Raw genomic sequence first — 19,437 nt, 5'->3', positions numbered from 1 at the left:
GAGTGGGAAGGCAGTCTTTCCCTGGAGTTTGGCTATCAATGGCTGAACTCTTCTCTGGCCATAGTCTCCGATGTCCAGTTGCTGCTTCTCTAGACATTCAGACACTTCTCTCTTCTGTGCGTGTGTGTTGAGTCTGGGGTCTGGGGTTCTTATGGGCACAGGACAGAGGGCGTGGTAGAACAGAAGGCAACATTCAGGCAGGCAAACAGGGATGTCAAGTTCTCATTTAGGATCACAAGTCCAGGTTTGAGGGTGAAGCCCTCTCCAGGGACCCCACCCTCTTCTACCCAGTATTTCCCTGCCTCCTGTACGTATCAGTGTCATCTTACAGTGTGACTTTAACCAAGAACTGAGGCAAAGCCCAGTTCCATGTAGTAGCAGACACTGCACGTTCAACTCAGCTTAATGGGCTGTGTTTTTTCTGTTACTGACTCAGCCACCTTATGATCTTATAGCCATTGTTTCATTCCTCAGAACCCCAATTAAGGAAGGAGACCAATGCATGGAGGCATCAACATACAATTATTCTAAGATATACCAAATGTCATTTTATAAAGAACATTGAGGTCCTTATGAGAAGAATTACTTGCTTGGTAGCAGTGCCAATTCACAGCTCTCTGCTTGTCCCAACATAGTATGCTGCCTCCCTGTAGCTAAGAGAAGCCACTTTGTAAAAGATTCTGCATAAATTTCATGCAAGGGCTAATCTGCCTCATGCTATGGTCCATAATTACTAACAGTGTTGTTCTGACTACCAGGAGAAATTGCACTGGCCTACATGAACTGAAATATTTCAAGTGAGAAGGTCATTGCTTTCAATGAAAATTCTTCTCCAAAAGCAAGGTTGAAAACAGCAATAGCCTGTTGAGAGTTTAAATAAGCTCCTTTAGCAAAGGTAGCTTTCAACTCCTGGTGGACAGAACAAGTAAATCTAGTTATGACCGCCTACTAATTAGTTAGATAGGGCTCCCCTGGGGAGTCTGTATTTAAACATAATTAATACTGAATATTGAGAGGAGTAATGAAATAAAAATGCATCACATGCAGACACACACTTTTAATTCATATGGGGCAAAATCTAGTTACTAAGCCTAATCATATTAGACAGTTGACACTTGGGGAAGATTTCCCTGATTTTAAATAATAGCTAGCACCTGCTTTTGTTATGAGACACAATTAAAACTGAGAAGGAGAAGGCAGCATAAATTGAAAACTGAAAAACTAAAATGCATTTTTTTTTTTTTGAGATGGAGTCTCGCTCTGTCGCCCAGGCTGGAGTGCAGTGGCACGATCTCAGCTCACTGCAAGCTCCGCCTCCGGGGTTCACGCCACTCTCCTGCCTCAGCCTCCTGAGTAGCTGGGACTACAGGAGCCTAAAATGCATTTTTATTTCAACTTTTAGACTGTTAAATCTGGACTAATAAGCCGCTGACAAATATGAAAATCTACAACAGTCAAATAGGAGATAACATGGAGAGATGAGATGTGGATGGTTCTGGAAGAATTAGAGAATGCAAATAAAGGAATAAATATTCTTTTTTTTTTTTTTTCCTGTGAGATCCAGAATCTTTGGTATTTCTTCTGTGGACTCTGTACCCTGTAGTCGGCAAATTAATGCTTGCAAGTCAGTCCAAATAGTTGTTGCTCCTGTTAATACTCAGTTATTCAGGGATTTTTCTCAGTTAGACATAACCTTCTTTGTAAGATGCTTACCCTGTAGTTGCTAAATTACTCTGTACCCTATAGTTGCTAAATTAATGCTTGCTAGTCAGTCCAAATAGTTGTTGCTGTTGTTAACTTCTCAGTTAGACATAACCTTCCCACTAAGCATCTTTATTCCTTCTAAGAAAACTTTTTACACCTTCTGCTGCTCTGATATACCTTCCTCCTGTGAATGGAGACAGACAGGTAGGAGATTCTGGAAACAGGATTCAACTCCTGTTTCCAAAGACTTGGCACCTGGGTAAAGGGCAGCCTTTGATGGAAGGGTTTTCTTGGGTAGACACTTCTCTGTAAGGCCCATCTCACTAATGTTGCTCATGTCCTGTTCCCTGGCCACCTACAGCTACCTCTCCCATCTAGAGTCACTCTCCACTCCACATCACTGGGCTCTACTGGTCGTGATTCTCACTTCATAATGAAACCTTCATATTGTATTAATTTTCCTCCTCCTGGAATTGAATTTTGGAACTTCCCAGGCTCATCTGGTCACTCTGGCCCTGGTCTGGTATTCCTTTTGCTGCCTCCATGGCCTTGGGCCAGTTTTACCTTTGTTCTGATTCATCTAGGACTTTATTCTTCTGGTCCTGGAGTTAAAGGGCAGCCTCGCCTACTCCCGTGCCCACTTCACTTGAGTCCTGTACCCCGAGGAAGGTGGGGAAGAATCTCCTTAGTAAAGCGAAGTCTTCCTAGAGGCTGTCTCCTCCCAGGGGACAGCCTGTTTTCTGGGGAAAGAAAATTTCTCTCCTCCTTTGCAATTCTGGGACCCAGGCACATGGTCTTGGACACTTATCCCAGGAACCCCCAGTGTAACCCATCCCTCAGGGTGCTTAATTTCTTCCTCTTGAGCAGCAAATCATACTGAGCACATTGCCATAGTCCTGGGTCATGGCCCTTCAAACCCCCTGGGATTTCCAGGTTTCTGGAAGAAAATTTTTATTGACATTCTAAATTCCATACAATAACATGAAATCCTGACAGCATTCCCGAGTACACATCGGGAGCTTCCCACCCACCTCTCTGCTTTTCTGTTGGTGGCATGATTGAGTTCAAGGTATTTTAATGAACGAAATGATGATCTCTGGTCAAGACACCATCCCTCAAAGGATGTGCGTTACCAATAGCTGAAGAAGTGGAGGAAAGATCTTTTCACACAAGAAAGTGAGTCTGGAGCATTTTCTCATGCCTAATTGTTTTGGAAATAGCAACCAACAATTTTCTTTTTTGATTTCTGTGAATTAAAATTATACTGATTAACTTCAAATGAGTGGTCTCTTTTAAAAAACTTTTTAAAAAACCAAACAAAACAAGAAGCTTTTTTTTTTCTGTTACTATTTTGCTCCTATTTTAACTTTTGAAGTTAAAATGGAGGAGAATGACTATTTGAACAATGGTGAGCCTTTTTGCCACAACTGTAATTTATATGAGTCTTATTTATTTTTGGCATTTAAAAATGTTTTTAATGAAATTACATCAGTGAAAAATCAACAAAGTGATAGTTTGCATGATAATATGTAAGCAGTTGAGGAACCCTTTTTTTCCCTCTCTTTTATGGGTTATAATGATTCTATAAAAATTTGAAACACTAAATATATCTCCATACAGTATCAAATTTCTACCATGTGGCTGATGTGACAGGAGCTGATTCATAGTTGTCATAACCCAAATTCATATTTCTCTCTTAGAAATAAGTGGGTCGTATTTCTTGGAAATTTGATCATCTTTCTTGAAAAATTTCCATTAGTAAACCCATTTCTAATAGGTGTGCATTCCTTTTTTAATGTTCACATCTATATTTTTCTTTTCTTTTCCTCTTTTTACAAAGAAAATGGCTTTTATTAAGCTAAAAAGTGTGTACATCAAAAGTGTAGAAACAAGGAAGAAGAGGTTTGGAGGATCATTTAACAAGAACACTCCAACTTTAAAAAAAATAAATCTAATCTAGTTCTTTTTGAATTTTATCTAACAACAGTTTGTAGATTATCTTTTTAAAAAATTAGTCTTAAGTCATTTATGATTTTTGTTGTTTATGTAGTATTGTTTTTGTAATTTCACTTTTCAACCTTTTGCTGCTGATATTTAAATATAATTGATCATTGTTATCTTGTATTTTTTTTTCGAGATGGAGTCTCACTCTGCCTCTCAGGCTGGAGTGTTGTGGCATGATCTCAACTCACTGCAACCTCTGCCTCCTGGGTTCAAGCGATTCTCCTGCCTCAGCCTCCTGAGTAGCTGGGATTGCAGGAGACTGCCACCACACCTGGCTAATTTTTGTATTTTTGGTAGAGACAGGGTTTCACCATGTTGGCCAGGTTGGTCTTGAACTCTTGACCTCAGGTGATCCACCTGCCTCTGCCTCCCCAAAGTGCTGGGATTACAGGTGTGAGCCACCACACCCTGCCTGTTATCTTGTATTTTGAGGCTTTGCTAAATTCATTTACTAATTCTAACAGATTTTCTTGTAAATTCCCTGGGATTTCTACGCAGATAATCATGCTATCTAAAAAGAGAGACAGTTTTAAAGTTTTTCCTTCATCATCTTCATACTTTTCTCTTTTTGTTATTTGGTTCATTGCATTGAGTAGGACACCTAGTGCAAGGTTGAATAGAAGTAAAACGGGTGAAAATCTTTGCCTAGTTCCTGATCAGAGAAAAGATAGCATTTCCCCTCCACACAATTAGGTATGATCCCATCTGTAAGTGTTTTTTAGATGCCCTTTTCAGGTTAGGACGTTTTCTTTCTCTTCCTAGTTTTCATCATGAATGAGAGTATACCAAATGATTTTACCACATCTACTGAGAGGATATTTTTATTTCTAATATGGTCTGTTGCATTGATTGCTGTTTGGATGTTATATTGACCTTGCATTTCTAGGGTGAACCTCACTCACTCATGCTGCACTGTTGTTTTTATATATTGCTGGATTCAATTTGCTAATATCTAGTAGAGGATTTCTTCTCATCCGTGCTCATAAAGAATATTGGCCTGAAATTTGTCTTTTCTTATAATGTTTTTGTCAGGTTTTGGTATCAGCGTTGTGTGGCCTTATAAAATGAGTTGGAAAATGTTCTGTCCTCCTCTGTTTTCTGAGACAGACTATGTCAGATTGATAAAATGTTGTCTTTAAATGCTTTATAACATCTGGTGAAACGGGTCCTGGAGGTGTTTGTTATCTTGTTTTGGAAGGCTTTTGATGACAACTTCCATTTCTATGTAGAATTATTCATACATTCCATTTCTTCTTGAGTCAGTTTTGGTAATTAAGTTTTCCAAGGAAGTTACCTATTTCCTTTATGCTCTGGGATTAATGGGCATACAGCTATTTGTAGTATCTCCTTATTGCTCTTTCCATCTTTAGGATCAGTTATTATATTCCTCTTTCATTTAACTAACTGTTAACAGTTTTTCCAGAGAAATGGTTCTATGTTTTCTAATGATTTTCTCTAGGTTGTTTAGATTTCCTCTTTCTTAGGCAAAGCAAATTCCTTTTGTCTAATCTTTAGCTCAGCTCTGATAAGTTTGTGAAAATGCTTTTCTAGCAGAAAAGACTCATACCAAATCATGAAAATCACTTTTAATATGCAGCCTATAAATACAGCTCTACAAAGAAAGGGCGTATAATTAACTGAATTTTCTATCTACATGTCAACTTGATTACACATTGAGATGTTTTCTGCCAGCATTTCAAATCCCAACTTTAGTGTTGCAATTTGTACACCACCTAAAGATGACTGAATGTAAGTTTTAGCTAAATTCATTTTCTGAAGAGGACACCTCTTAAGAGCAGGTGTTCTCTCCTGTGACACTGTTGAGTGATCCCACCTGTCATAGCGCACAGTATAAATCATCATACTATAAATCTATTAACTAATGATTCATTCTGGCCTGCCTTGTAAAAACAAAGATGAAACAGTACCCGAGACTGAATGATTTAAGGCACCCTGAACAGGTCTTCTCTCCCTCGGAGTGCAGCCTAGTTCCCTCTGAGCATGTGCTATTTTCAGAGAGGAAATTGGTTCCTAAATTGAGAAGGTTTATTAACTCTTTCAGACAACAGAAAGACAGGTCCACCTTTTTCTAAATAGCTTCTTAGAGACCTGATGGAGTAGTGTATGTCTTTCTCAAGTGCTTAGCTTACTGGTTGGAAGGGATTTGTGCAGGAAGAGACTTGGAGTATCCTGTCATTTCCTTAAAGAAAATTCATAGCTTTCTCTTCCCTCCTTTATTCTCTGAAGGCAGTAATAAACCTCCATTAATTAGTCATACTTCATTGATAAGAACACAGTATTTGCCTGGTTTCACAGCAATCTGTGGAAATTATTGGAGTGCTTTTCTAATTTCTCATGGAGAATACTCCACTAACACGGAACTTCCCACACAAAGATACCCAATTCTGGGCCATGTACATTTTCAGAATCTTTGTAGGACTGGTGGACCCTATTGATACATCTCTGGGCACTTACATGTAAAGAGAATATTACATAATATCCAATGTGAGTTATTTAATTTCTCCCAAAATTTCATTAAAATTAAAGAGATATAACTCCTTGAGTTTGTCGTCTTCGTGTTAAAATTAACAAACCGCAGCTTTCAGATTCAAGAAATATTTGGAGATGCCATTTAGAAAGGTATGAGTCAGATTTTGGAACTTTGTTGGACTGCTTTTGCAGGTGTTGAATTTTTTCCATTGCCACAGCCACCTTTCAAATAGGTATGACTGAGCCCGTGTTGTTTTTCCTTTCAGATACAGGATGTGTCAGTTTAAGTAGGGAATTAAGGAGTGAGAGCAGAGAGAGTAGGCGGAGAGAAGGGCATTTTAGAAAGAACTGAGGCTTTGGAGACAGATCTGAGTTCTCACTTCTTGACTAACTGGTGGCTTGGCCAGAGTGGATCTTTATCCCATAGTCACTGATGGGATGGATGCAGAGAATGCAAATCTGGCAGTTGGATGAGTGGTGGAAACTAAAGTCAGAATTCCGTGTATTTCCAGCATTTCCTGGGTGTGCTCAGCTCTGTGGTGCACAGGAGGGGGCATGAGACTCAGCTTCTGCCACCGGGAAACCTGCAGTCCAGGGACAATGGGGACAGATACGGCTATCTGGGATTTGAGTGTGAAGGAAGGAAGCCAGCTTTCCCCAGAAGTATAAATAGTGGACAGTGGGGGCCCAGATCGAAGGATCCTGTTTAGGAGAGGAAGTGCAAGAGAGGATGGCTCTTTACAAGAGGTGGCATTAGTGCCAGGTATGGACAGATGGATCAGTTGAATAAAGAGGAGACAGACGTTGCATGCTGAGGAAAGAGCGTGCTCAAAGACACAGAGGGACCAAAGTAAACAGTGCGTTTGGGAGAATAAAAAGAAGTCATATGAAGCTGAATTGAGGGGTCTCCCTCCCTCCCTCCCTCCCTCCCTCCCTCCCTTCCTTCCTTCCTTCCCTGCTCCTTTCCTCTCTTCCTCTTAATCGCCCTCCATCCCTTTTTGATCCTTCTGCCAGACACTGAGGATATGTGCTGAACCAAACATTTAGCCCTCCTCGCTGAAGCTTAGAGGGGCAGCTTCCCTTGCAAACATTTAGCCCTCCCCGCTGAAGCTTAGAGGGGCAGCTCACCTTGCAAACATTTAGCCCTCCTTGCTGAAGCTTAGAGGGACATCTCCCCTTGCATTAGGAATGAACCCCGGGGAATTACTCTGAGGAGCAGGGAATGACTCACAGCTTCAAGTTCAGCTAGAAAGCTCTTTCAATAGCCTAGAGAAGACAGACTGGGAAGCTTCATCGGGAGAACTGTCATGGCACTGAAGAGGCAGGGTGTATGCCATTAATTGTTATCAAAGCTCTCGGTGGAATTATTACATAGTCTAGTATAAGTGGTAAAAGCATGAACCTGGAAGCCAGAATACCTGGGTTTGTACCTCAGCTCCAATCCTCACTGGATGTGTAACCTTGGGCACGTTGTTTAACTTCTCTCTGCCTCAGTTTACTTACCTGTAAAATGGGGATAACAATAGTAATTCCCTCATAGAGGAGTTGTGGGAATTAAATGACTTAATACAAATAAATAACCTCTTAGAAAAGTGCCTGACATGTATCAGTCCTGTACAAGTAGAAGCTAAAATTATTAAATTATTAAATTTAGTAAATTACTAAATTACTTCTTCTAGTGCACTAAATGAGGGTGAGCTTTCAAAAGAGGTGCCAGTTGGTCCCACTTTTGCTGGAAACAGTACATGAAATTGTTTATTTTGTAGAAGTAAACAGCTTTTCAGGAATATGAAAGAATCACACATATTCAACTATTACGGAAAGAAAGAAAGCAGTAGCAACTATTTAGAGCCAATCTGGCTATTGTTATATTACTTTTCTTTCCAAATGTGGGAAGAAAGTTAAATGCAACACACACACACGTGCGCACACACACACACGTACACACAGACACACACACTCCTATGTGTCTCTTTAGAGGAGACAGTGAAATATTTCACTGAAAAGTTTTGGAAATAATCTCACAAACTTAAATCCTGGCCTTTGGATTATTTCCAAAACTTATGGATATAACATTGGGATAGAGAGAGAAGTCCCACGAGACTTATTTTCTACTTTTATCATCGAAGCAAATGGCCCATTAACACAGCTCCTTCAGGCTGAACCCATTAGATAATGCACACCCTCCAAGGACAAGGACACTGGGTGAGTGTTTTCTACTGGTCGAAGGCAGAATTATTTCTTCTAGCGGAAGAATGAGAACAACCCTCCTTTTTGCACATAATGGTACATGTAAGAAAGCACTGTATATAGTGGGCAGAGAAATTACCAAGATGATAGCTGTCTTCAAAGGGAAATTCCTGTGTTTATAATTGAGTTTAGTAATTTTGGTTTTAGTAATGATGTGTGTTCATTAATTATTCAAAAATGATGTTAATTTTAAGGTTCATCAGTATATGAGGAACGTCTGTTTACTTGTAAACACATTTGCATATTTGCATTATTAGCAGAGTGATATAAAACCAAAAAAAATTTCAGGGAGCTCACTATAGATTTTGTACAATTTAACCTTCTTTAAAAAATAATCTTCAAAAATCCCAAATTACTTCTTATATTTACAACAAAAATAATTTCTATGATGATAGTGAATAGTTAAGCTTCCCGGTGTACTGTAATCAAAGGTTGGTCTTTTTTTCCTTGCCTCCGGACATAATCTTAAACACGTTCATTCCAAACTGCCAAGCATTTGAATTGTACACAAATTTAAATTTGCTGTCACCAAAACAAGTGTGAAGCGTCCCTGTTTCTTGCTTCTGGTGAGCCTCTCCCTTCATTCATTCACCCTCCTCACCTAGAAGCAGCCACACCTCATGTGTCAGAAGCATGCCATACAGAAAATGGAAGAGGATGGCACCTCAGGGTCAGTGCATGGCCACTCGATTTCCTGGGTCCCAGGAAACACTACAGCCAGTGCATCCAACCATCACTTCCATCCTGCCAAATCCAAGCATTCAGTAGGGCCTAGCCACACTATGTCTACAGACAACACGGTGAATTATCATGCAAGGAGGCTTGGATCAATTAATTAGTAGGCCTAATTGAAGCCAAATATAATTCATTATGCAGTTTTGAGCTATTCAAATTGACTCCCCTAAGATTACATCATAGACTTATTGCCAAACAGAAAATAGATATCAGTAAAGTCTCTTCTTGGTGAATCCTTGTTACTCCCCTTTGGTTACCTAGGACTCCTCCAGTTCCGGCATACACATTTCGAACATGCGGCCCACCATATGAAAGTCACACACACACACAAACACGCTTCATGGACTTAAAGGATGCTTTGTTTTTCGTCTATCTGATGTGATTAATAAATTGCTAAAGGGTAAAGTAATGTGTATAGACATGGTAGCGCCCATTTAGGATGGTTGATAGCGATTTTTTTCGTTGCTCACCATATTGCATTCAAAACAAATTTTAGTGAGTATCAAAACTGAACAAGAGCAAGAGATACTGACACTTCATATCTGTTTGGTGACATCAGATTTAAAATGGTTAAAGATATGAAGGCCTGGCAGTTTGGAATAAATGTACTTAAAATTATGTCAGTAAACTAGGAATAAAACAACTTCAGACACATCTTGGAATACAGCCTTGATTCATTTGTAATGACAAAATAATATCAACCAGTTTAATTATTTTTTATTTTATTTTATTTTACTTTTAAGTTCTGGGATACAGATGCACAATGTGCAGGATTGTTACATAGGTATACATGGTGGTTTGCTGCACCCATCAACCCGTTATCCAGGTTTTAAGCCCCTCAGGCATTAGGTATTTGTCCTAATGCTCTCCCTCCCCTTTTTCCCCACCCACCAACAGGCCCCAGTGTGATGTTCCCCTCCCTGTGTCCATGTGTTCTCATTGTTCAACTCCCACTTATGAAATAGTTTAATTATTATTCATTCGGAATTGTAAAAGCACAAACCATTTCTCACTAAATTAATTTTTACATTAAAATGAATGGAAATCTCTTTCTCACAGTATTTCACCAGTGTTGTTCGGTTCTGTTATTTAAAACAAAAATAAGGTAATTGACTTTAGAGAATGAAATATTTCAAATGTACATTGGTATTTAATCTTTAACAAATGTAGAATTTAATAGTATCATGAATATGCAAGGTCACATACATACTTAAAAATGTTACATGTAAATTATTTATTTATGGTATGTGTATGAGAGAGAGAGTGTGACAGAGAGACAGACAATGAGGGAGAGAGGATCAGTGTCATAAACTTGCCATTTGGGGATGCATAAGTTCAGATTGAAGGTAAGTAAAGAGTTTGACGAAATTTCAGATTGATCCAATGGACACTGACTGCTTAAGCTCATTTTTTTAAAGATTTAAAAAACTGTTTAAGAATTCTTCTGAGAAGCCATATGTTGCCATAGCCAGAGCTCTTCCACACAGGATGAGTAAATTATGCAGGTTGTTTTGAGTTTCATGGTTTACTGGCAAACCTTAATAACAATTCTTGTTTCGTTTCTGCTTCAATTATGCAAAAGTGAGAATATGATTAATTAATTCTCTCCAGTCAATAGCAGTCTTGAAGGATTTTTGATCATTTGTACTGTAAATTATTTTGAATATTGATACTTAGGGCACCAAATTATTTGCCCCACTGAAGAGTACATGCTGAAAATGGTTGTGAGTTTCAAAGATACTTCATGTAGGTACAAATTCTAAATCTTGACAAAAATACTTCATGGCTTACTCATTAGATAATAAAAAGTCAGTAATATCTGAGTATATGGAATGTACCAATAACAGATAATGTACAATTTTATACTTCTCTTATGATTATTCTAGTGTGTTATCTTAAATGACTTTTTCAGTGATGTTCTTATATAACTTATTTGCTTTTTACATTTTTTTCTACAAAAACAAGAGACAGTTCCCGCTTTTTGCAGTAGCCAAATGTATTAAGAGCAAACTAAATTACCAGATAGAGAAGTTCTCACCATGTATGGTCAGAGAGTATTTAATTTCATGCATGCATGAAAGATAATAATGTGATTTCCAGGTACTAAATATTCCTTAGCCATTCACACTCAGTACTATTATCTGGAATCAAACTAGATTAAACTTACAGAATGGTGAATTACTGAAAATAATGAAGTTAAGGCAAGTCATTAATCTTTATCTGCTTCTCTATTTTTTATAGCCTGGATGAAATGAAAAAATTCATTTGGGGTCTCATCAGATTTCAAAGGGTCTAACATTATGAAAAGAAACACAGGACTGAAAATGTTTTTTTTTTCTTTTTTAATTATACACAGCTCCTTTCTTACATGCCTCTGTTTTTCTTTTAGTGGCAGAGCATTTCTATAACACTGGTTGAGAAAGTTCAGATGATTGCTGTAATCCTAGGATCCCTGTTCTTAATAGCCAGTGTGACTTGGCTCCTCTGGTCAGCCTTCAGCCCCTATGCAGTGTGGCAGAGGAAGGACATCCTTTTTCAGATCTGCTATGGAATGTATGGTTTTATGGATCTAGTGTGCATAGGTAAGACCATGACCTTCAACGTTAACACACTGTCAGTAATCCATTTCTTTCAGCGTTTACGTTTTCACCATTCGGATCTAATAGAGAATGTTGTGGATTGACTTATCTCAGTTCTCCAGTTAATGAATTAGCTGCGGGTCACATTTGGGCTGCTTTTCTAAGAAAGCATAGCATCTATATTCCCGTGTAGTTTGAAAAAAAATTAACAGGATAATGCCCATGTAAAGTGAGATATTGTGCAACTGAAAGAAAGGAGGAAGGGTTGAAGAAATTATTTAGAGTGAGTGATACAAGGATAGTCATTTATTTCTAAGGAATGAGAGCAAACCAGTTTCCCTTTACAAAGCTGGGGAAGTCCTGGCTGATGCAAATGGCGGTACTGTATTGTGTGTTTGGGGAGAGGACAGACATCTCGATGTCTTACATCATGATGACTGTGCAGATTCTCTGAGGGCAGAAAGGGACCCCTTGGAAGGTTAGGGACTTGGGAACAGTTTTCCTTGCTGGCCTGTGTCTCTTTGTTTTACTTAATAAACTCAGTGACTTAGAAGAGAAAAAGTATTGAACATTTTAGCTAAAATAAACCCTACAGAAAGGTTACTTCGGTGTTTCCTTTGACCCATCTGTTGTTCCCTAGTACTGTGAGAAAACGGAAGCCAATCATGCAGCATTTATGTGGCGTGTGTGAGGTGCACAGGCATCGCGATGGTGACCAGTCGGCGAGGGGTAGAGCGGTGTGGGTGGCTGTGGGGAGGTACCACGGCATTGGGAGCATTTTCCTGCTCTGATGTAGCAGAAGTGCACAGGCTCCACCCAGATCTACTGAATTAGGAACATCAGGGGTGGGGCCCAGCCATCTGGGTTTTACAGCCCCTCTGAGGTTCTGATGCATGCTGAAGCTTGAGGACTACCAGCTTCAGCGGATGGATGCTAAGCTTGGGATCAAGAGACTTGGTTTCTAATCCGGGCCTCTGCCGGGGCAGGTCATCTTCATCCCTCCATACTTCTGTTTTCTCACCTATAAAAATGCAAAGGATAATTCCAACCATGCAAGTCTAAATAAAGGAAATAATGATTATAAAACAATTACGTTATTAATTAGAAGTTGTAGATTAAGTATATTTGATTAAGTTGGAAACATTGAATAACTTTGAGATCACTTCAACTTAATGCCTCTACTTACTAGAGCTTTAATTTGAATAGCAATTTTAATATATTCAGTCATTTTTTCTAAAAGAATTCTATAAATGTTTAAAATATTGTCAGCATGATTTTTTTTTTTTTTACTTTTTTCTTTCCTCCTTTCTCACTAGTACAAGTCTAATAGGAAAGAAAATGATCAAATTTCAGGCCAGAAAGAAAAAAATAAAAGAATGAAATGTTTTGAATAATATATAAACTGAAGAGATGTTGCCTGAATAATTGAGCTAATCATGTATATGAACAGTTTGCATGAAATGTGATAATGCATATGAAAGCATTTGGAAGTTCTAAATCTTTATTCAAATATAATCTCTAGGGCATTGCTCTAATAAAGAAGAATCACAAAATTGATCCACAAATTGAATCCCTTAACACATTCAAAGACAGTGTTTATTCTGTCTTTCAGCATGAATGATATAAAATGAGGTGTTCCATTGATATTAAAAGGGGAGATGCAAAATAAAAGAGCCAGTTAGCTCCCAATCCAACCTGGAAAGGAAAAAAAGTCCAGTTGACTTTCTTGCCCTCAGTATAAACACTCAAAAAGACCATGCATTTCCTGATCAGGAAATGATTTTTTTTTTAAATTTCAGAACTTGCATTTAGTGCTGAGTTATTATATCTTAAATTTTGATGACTAATATTAATATTTTGGTCAAGATTATTACAGTTCTGGTTTCAAGAGCACAGACATATGAACAAATAATCTTTTAGTAATATATGACAATTTCAAGCTTCTCTTTTGAAATTTGAGCATTTGCCCATTTTATAAAGTCAAATTTCTTAGAAACAAAAACAGTTGCCATTTTTCTGGAGATACTTGGGAGAATGAGTATTTTATCTGAGTCTTAAATATTGACGGCACTTTTCATTGTGTTTTGGCTCATCAAATCCTAATTTTATCATTCCATGATCTATTTGTATATTTTGAAAAAAATTAAAGAATTCTGATTGAACATTGTTTATTTTACTTGGCAGTTTCACTAATTAGTCTGTTCTGGCTTGGAGAATATCTTAATTTTTTTCCCCAGTAAATTAAGAAACTATTATAGTAAAGAAAGCAAAATACTCCTAGTCTACCAATAGCCAATTGGATTGCAGCCAGGAAGATCTCCTGCTAATATTTCAAATTAATTCAAATGTCTGCAAATTAAATGCAGACAGTAACAAAGATTATATTGATTGTTCCTTAAATACTCCCGACTGGAAGATTTAGAGGCAGAGTTAGTGTGAAAAGCAGGTTTACAACTTTGTGTCCCATTTCCTCGGCTCAGTTTGATAAATATTTCCTAGGAACTTTCTATGTGTTGAACAGTGCTAGGTTCTGTGAATAAAAATAAGAGTCACCCACTTTCCTTCCCCAAGGAGCTCATGAGGAGGACAGGCAGGTAAGTAAGTGATTAGAATACAGTGGGATGTGCACAGTTGTGGACGTATGCACAGGAAGGGGTAGTTGAACACCAGGAGGGATGAACTCTGCGGTGCTGTGTGTAGGGAGGGGAAGGTTTCAGGCCGATTTCATGGGGAAGCAATAGCCAAGCAGATGAACAGATATTTGGCAAATAGAGAGCTGGCCTCCTACTTGCCATGGGAAGATGTGAGATTGGCTCCCCATTCAAAGGATTTTAATGTAATTGGAGACATCCCTCTTTCCCGTCTGTCCAAGCTTTCCAAACTTGATTCTACCTAAGTAGAAGAAACAGGTTGGCAGCTTCATAAATATTATTTGAAAAAATAATTCTGAAAATCTGTAGAAGATTATTCCAGAATCCAAAAATGTTATCATCCAGCCAGTCTATGTAATGCTTGGGAGAGTTGGATTGCTAAATAGAAGTTAAGATTTGGAGAACATTTGTTTACTTGGGGAAATTTATTTACTTATTCCTAGGCACGGTGAATTTGTTTGTTGCTTTCATTCATAATTAATACAGTTTCTTCTTTCCCAATATTTAGTTTTTTTTTTCTTGCTATTAACGTTTTGAGTTCGCTCAAGGGTCTAGCTGCTCTCATAGTTGAAACATCTAGATCAGGGCTGTTCAAAATAACTTTCTGCAAGGATGAAAATATTCTGTATCTGTGGCATCCAATTCTATTGACAGTAGCTAAATTTGGCTATTGAGTACTTGAAATATGGCTAGTGAGAAGTTAATTTTCAATTTAATTTAAATAGCCACAAGTGGCTAGTGACTATTATATTAGACACAGATTCTACATAGTGGAATGGTAAGTGTATAAGAGCTTGAATAACAGGTTTCCCTTTGTCTCTATAAATGGGTTGCATTTCCTAAGTGATAAAGGAATTCTTTTCCAAGAGAGGTGAATAAAGTGAAAATGAGTTTGAGAATTAAGAGAAGGGTGTTAAAGTATGTGTGATTGCCAAGAGTTAGACAGTGATAAAGGAGAGACATGTTTGACAAATGACTCCTTTTGTTACTGGACTTTTTAAGAATACTTCTATGGATCAAATGTGAATTCAATTTTCAATCTGTACTTATTACAAAGTTCACATCTGTTTTAAGGAAATTAGAATGTAAAGAGATTATATCTGGGGAGTGCTTCTACATGTTTAAATAGATGGCATGATTGTAAATCAGGAAAACTAATAGAAAGGATTTAAGTCACTTTAGGATTTAAGCTAGTGGCAGTAATTTAGGGTGAAGGAACAGCCGAGGAAGCTCATGTTGGCTTCCCACTAAAAAAGATTTGCACAGTGGACAAGGGAAGATGAGCAAACTCAGAAATGAAGCACACCTGCCCGGCAGAAGGCCTTGGGCAGAGGATTTGCTTCTTCACTCCACCCTGGACACTTTGAGAAAAAATAGAAGACCATCATTTCCACTGACCCTTTGATTCAAGGGAAGCTAGTGCCACAAGAAGAATATGTTTATTAATGACTAAAAGTTTGAGGGACCAGAAGAGGGCCATGTGATGACAGGATTTATTTGATTAACTTGCATCTAAAAAGTGACGGCTGTCACCAAGTCATTTTAGCATCTGATAGAACCAGATGAGGTGAGTTCAAGTTCTGGTTAATAGAAGCAGCAAACCAAAACTCTGTTATCGTCAGTGGTATTTGCAAAATAGAGATGGTAGTGCTTGTACCAGCTCTAATCAACACCGCAAGTTAATGGCAAATCCAAGTCTGGAAATGTTTTGATCTTCCCTCAAGTACTATGGGAAGATGCTGATTATGTTTATAACACTTAAAAACACGGATTGCTTTGGTCTCTTAAAATTTTTCCTAATTGTCCACATAATATACAAACACATGTGAAATTTGTGTTTATAATTGTGAAATCTATTAAGTTAAAAAAAGACCACTTAACTCACACCCCCAATTCTGCTATGCTACTCCCTTTGCAGAAATGTCCCCTTTCTGCATTTTGATGTTTATCATCCAGATTTTTTCATTAGGTTTACGTGGGTTTAGGTACATGGATACTTCCGCATTTTATTTATAAGTGAGATCATACTGTACATGGTGTTGAGAAAATAGTCTTTTTCACTCAACGATATAATCTAGAGATCTTTCCCTGTTATGACAGATGTACAACAATGTATTTAAACTTTTTTCTACTGATGAATTTGTATGTTGTTACCAATTTTTGCCTTTAGGGACCATGCTGTAAAGGACATCGTTTTACATGAATATTTCTTTTAGCACAATTCTGAGAAGTGGAAAGTCTGGGTTGAGTAATAAGATTTTTTTTTTTTTTTTTTTTTTTTTTTGAGACGGAGTCTTGCTCTTTCGCCCAGGCCAGAGTGCAGTGGCACGATCTCGGCTCACTGCAAGTTCCACCTCCCGGGTTCACGCCATTATCCTGCCTCAGCCTCCTGAGTAGCTGGGACTACAGGCGCCCACCTAATTTTTTGTATTTTTAGTAGAGACGGGGTTTCACCGTGTTAGCCAGGATGATCTCGATCTCCTGACCTCGTGATCCACCCACCTTGGCCTCCCAAAGTGCTGGCATTACAGGCGTGAGCCACTGCGCCCGGCGGAGTAATAAGCTTATGTAAATTTTGATAAGTCCTTTTACATTGCCACCTAAAAAGGCTTTATCAGTTTATCCCCCCCCACCCCACCCACCAATACATATGAGGTCCTTTTTCCTCATACCATGCCAACTATGGATATCATCACTTGTTTGACATTTGAATCAGTGGATTTAACTACACTTAACCATTCGAGTAGTTTTCTTAAAATTAATTCCATAGCTATTTAAGTTTGTGGGACAATTTTATCTAAAAAATAAAAATAAAAATGGCTCACATAGGTCATGCCAATGTGCAGCACATCCTGCCTGATGTTTTTTGGGATCGCAGGGATGCGACATGCAGGGACATAGACGAGCTCTAATCTGTAAACACTAAGAACTGATCAAGATCAGAGACCTTTGCCTCTCAAAATCCCTGCCTTCTTCAGCACACTTTAGGAGTTTTTGGATCACTTTAAAAAAAAAAATCTATTATACTTTTAACACTAAGGGGATTTTATTTCTCCGTTTGTCTCTTTTTAGTGTAGAAAGTGCTTCCTGAAATTGCTTCAAGAAAAATAGCTCTCTCTGTGGCTAAAGTATTGATCCTGTTATTGCCTGTTCTTCATATTATTTTATTTCTCAAAGCACAAGCATGGACAATGGAAGAGATATAGGCACACACACACACACACACACACTCACTCTGATCCCTGATTGATCCCTGATGTATACCCACGAGGAACCAAAAATATCTCTCTTGAGGCTGTTTTGAAATAATGAATTAAAGTATAATGTAATTGTTTATGTTGTCTTTCTTTTGAAAGCTACAGAGATTAGGGAATTTTAAAAAATAACCTGAGATATGCCAGAATGAGGATCAGATCAAAATATCTTCTTATTGTACCAGTTATATTTAATACTAAAAAAAAAATTGCTCCTTCTACAGAAAGTTCATGCTCTCCAACAAACTTTTATTTTCCTGTACTTTGAAATGAAATAATTTTTCTTTAAATCCATGTAAATTATTTTTTTTGTTTGTTTTTTTGACACAGAGTCTTGCTCTGTCACCCAGGCTGGATTGCAGTGGCATGGTCTTGGCCCACTGCAACCTCCATCTCCTGGGTTCAGGTGATTCTCCTTCCTCAGCCTCCTGAGTAGCTGGGATTACAGGCACATACCACCACACCTGGCTAATTTTTGTATTTTTAGTAGGGACGGGGTTTCACCATGTTGGCCAGGGTGGCCTTCAACTCCTGACCTCAAGTGACCCGCCTGCCTCGGCCTCCCAAAGTGCTGGGATTACAGGCATGAGCCATCGCACCTGGCCTGTGTAAATTCTTGCAGTTATTATTATAGCCTTTTAAAAAATCTGTTTGTCCTATTTGATAATATATCTAGCTAGAGCTACTTTGGCACGCACAAGAAAACTACTTTGAATTACCAGTTGGTAATACATTCACATTTCATTATAGAATTTCAGCATAATAAATACCATGTATTATTATGGTTTTAGATGGATTATATTGGACATATATTTACATTTTTTAAAGTGAGGATAATATTTTTCTCCTGCTTAACTTTGCTACTTTTTTTTTCCAGATGGAGTAGCTAAAAGTTTCACGTAATCTAACATTTTATTGACACGACACTTAAAATATACATTTACTAACTCTGTGTTGTATGAATAAAGGTGAAGAATTTTGAAAACGAAATTCAGGATAATCAAACTCTGTGATCACAAATAAGTTTCCCACATGGAAGATGACTACTTGTCTATTTAAAACCAGTGTTGCTTCCCCCTAAAATGATGCCTTTAGGTCATTGTCGTCCTTCTTGTAGTTTGCTTTCTATGAATATAAACCAGCTAGAATAAGGAAAGCATAATTAAGTAAATAAATCTACTGCTAAAGAAAAAAATTCTAATCCATTTCAAACAAAATACACATGACTTTTAGACTATCTCCTTTAAAAAATTTTTCGTGCCCTCCGGTATCTCTCAGCATGATTCAGGAGTTGACAATGATTTCTTAAACTATTTTAGGTTAAAAACTTACCTAGTGTAAGGAAAGAGAAAGAAATTAGCATTAGAAGTTGAAATATGCCATAATTTACAGCAGAAAAAAATGAGTTTGCCCAAGACCGCAGGAGAGCCTTAAGTTCATTGCCACACAGGTTCATCAACCATAGACGAGCGTGCTTGAAAGTGTAATTGTTGGTAAGGCCTTTGGATCGTTGTCGATAGGTAGCGATTTCTTAAGCTGTAAAATATTTATGAATAAATATGAAATTTATCAGGTAGTTTCAAGTGAAGAATGTAAAACTACCAAGAGAACAATCAAAATGTCCACTGAAGACTTTAGGGCTTATGTGGTTTGGGGATGTCTGAGTAGACTAAGCTCTTTCCTGGTCTCCCTGTGGAGAGCCAAGACCACCAGAATCCAGTGTGGTCTGATTCGGGGCCACTTGCACAGTGAAGATACTTTCTCTACGGG

General features: G+C 38.0%; 1 protein-coding gene across 4 annotated transcripts in view; it reads left to right on the top strand.

The window, feature by feature from the left end:
• MARCHF11 (membrane associated ring-CH-type finger 11) overlaps positions 1 to 19,437 on the top strand; it is a 112,598-nt gene that overhangs the window by 77,282 nt on the left and 15,879 nt on the right. For all 4 annotated transcript variants that reach the window (XM_054684181.2, XM_003310631.6, XM_054684183.2 and 1 more), the window contains one exon: positions 11,573 to 11,765. In XM_054684181.2, coding sequence (XP_054540156.1) covers positions 11,573 to 11,765 — 193 coding nt within the window. The remainder of the gene's footprint in view (positions 1 to 11,572; positions 11,766 to 19,437) is intronic.

Source organism: Pan troglodytes, chromosome 4 (assembly GCF_028858775.2).
Source record: "Pan troglodytes isolate AG18354 chromosome 4, NHGRI_mPanTro3-v2.0_pri, whole genome shotgun sequence".
Taxonomy (NCBI): domain Eukaryota; kingdom Metazoa; phylum Chordata; class Mammalia; order Primates; family Hominidae; genus Pan; species Pan troglodytes.
This window is presented reverse-complemented; position numbering and strand designations above follow the sequence as displayed.